The sequence below is a fragment of the Cynoglossus semilaevis genome, chromosome 16 (assembly GCF_000523025.1).
Source record: "Cynoglossus semilaevis isolate Cse_v1.0 chromosome 16, Cse_v1.0, whole genome shotgun sequence".
Classification (NCBI taxonomy): Eukaryota; Metazoa; Chordata; class Actinopteri; order Pleuronectiformes; family Cynoglossidae; genus Cynoglossus; species Cynoglossus semilaevis.
In genome coordinates this window covers 1,625,735-1,625,935 of record NC_024322.1, presented here as the reverse complement: position 1 = coordinate 1,625,935, position 201 = coordinate 1,625,735, and the positions used below count along the sequence as shown (strand labels likewise).

The window sequence follows — 201 nt, the reverse complement described above, 5'->3', positions numbered from 1 at the left end:
CACTGCCAAAGCTAAGCTGATGGCAGATTAGTCTGCTCACTTCATGTCTGTGGGTCACCGTCAGGACTACTTACATCAATGGGGGACTTTGAGTACTTCAGGATACCGTTGTCCAGAACGAAAAAGCGCTGCGGAGAAAACATTAAAATAACATGTTGAGTAAATAATGGGATAGAACCAAAATAAGACCAGACCAAAATA

The 201-nt window shown here is 42.3% G+C and overlaps 1 protein-coding gene across 2 annotated transcripts in view; it reads right to left on the bottom strand.

Moving 5' to 3' along the window:
* The window catches only part of osbpl6 (oxysterol binding protein-like 6), a 27,472-nt gene that overhangs the window by 13,518 nt on the left and 13,753 nt on the right, over positions 1-201 (bottom strand). For both annotated transcript variants that reach the window (XM_008327881.3, XM_008327880.3), the window contains exon 4: positions 75-128. In XM_008327881.3, the coding sequence (XP_008326103.1) occupies positions 75-128 (54 nt within the window). The remainder of the gene's footprint in view (positions 1-74; positions 129-201) is intronic.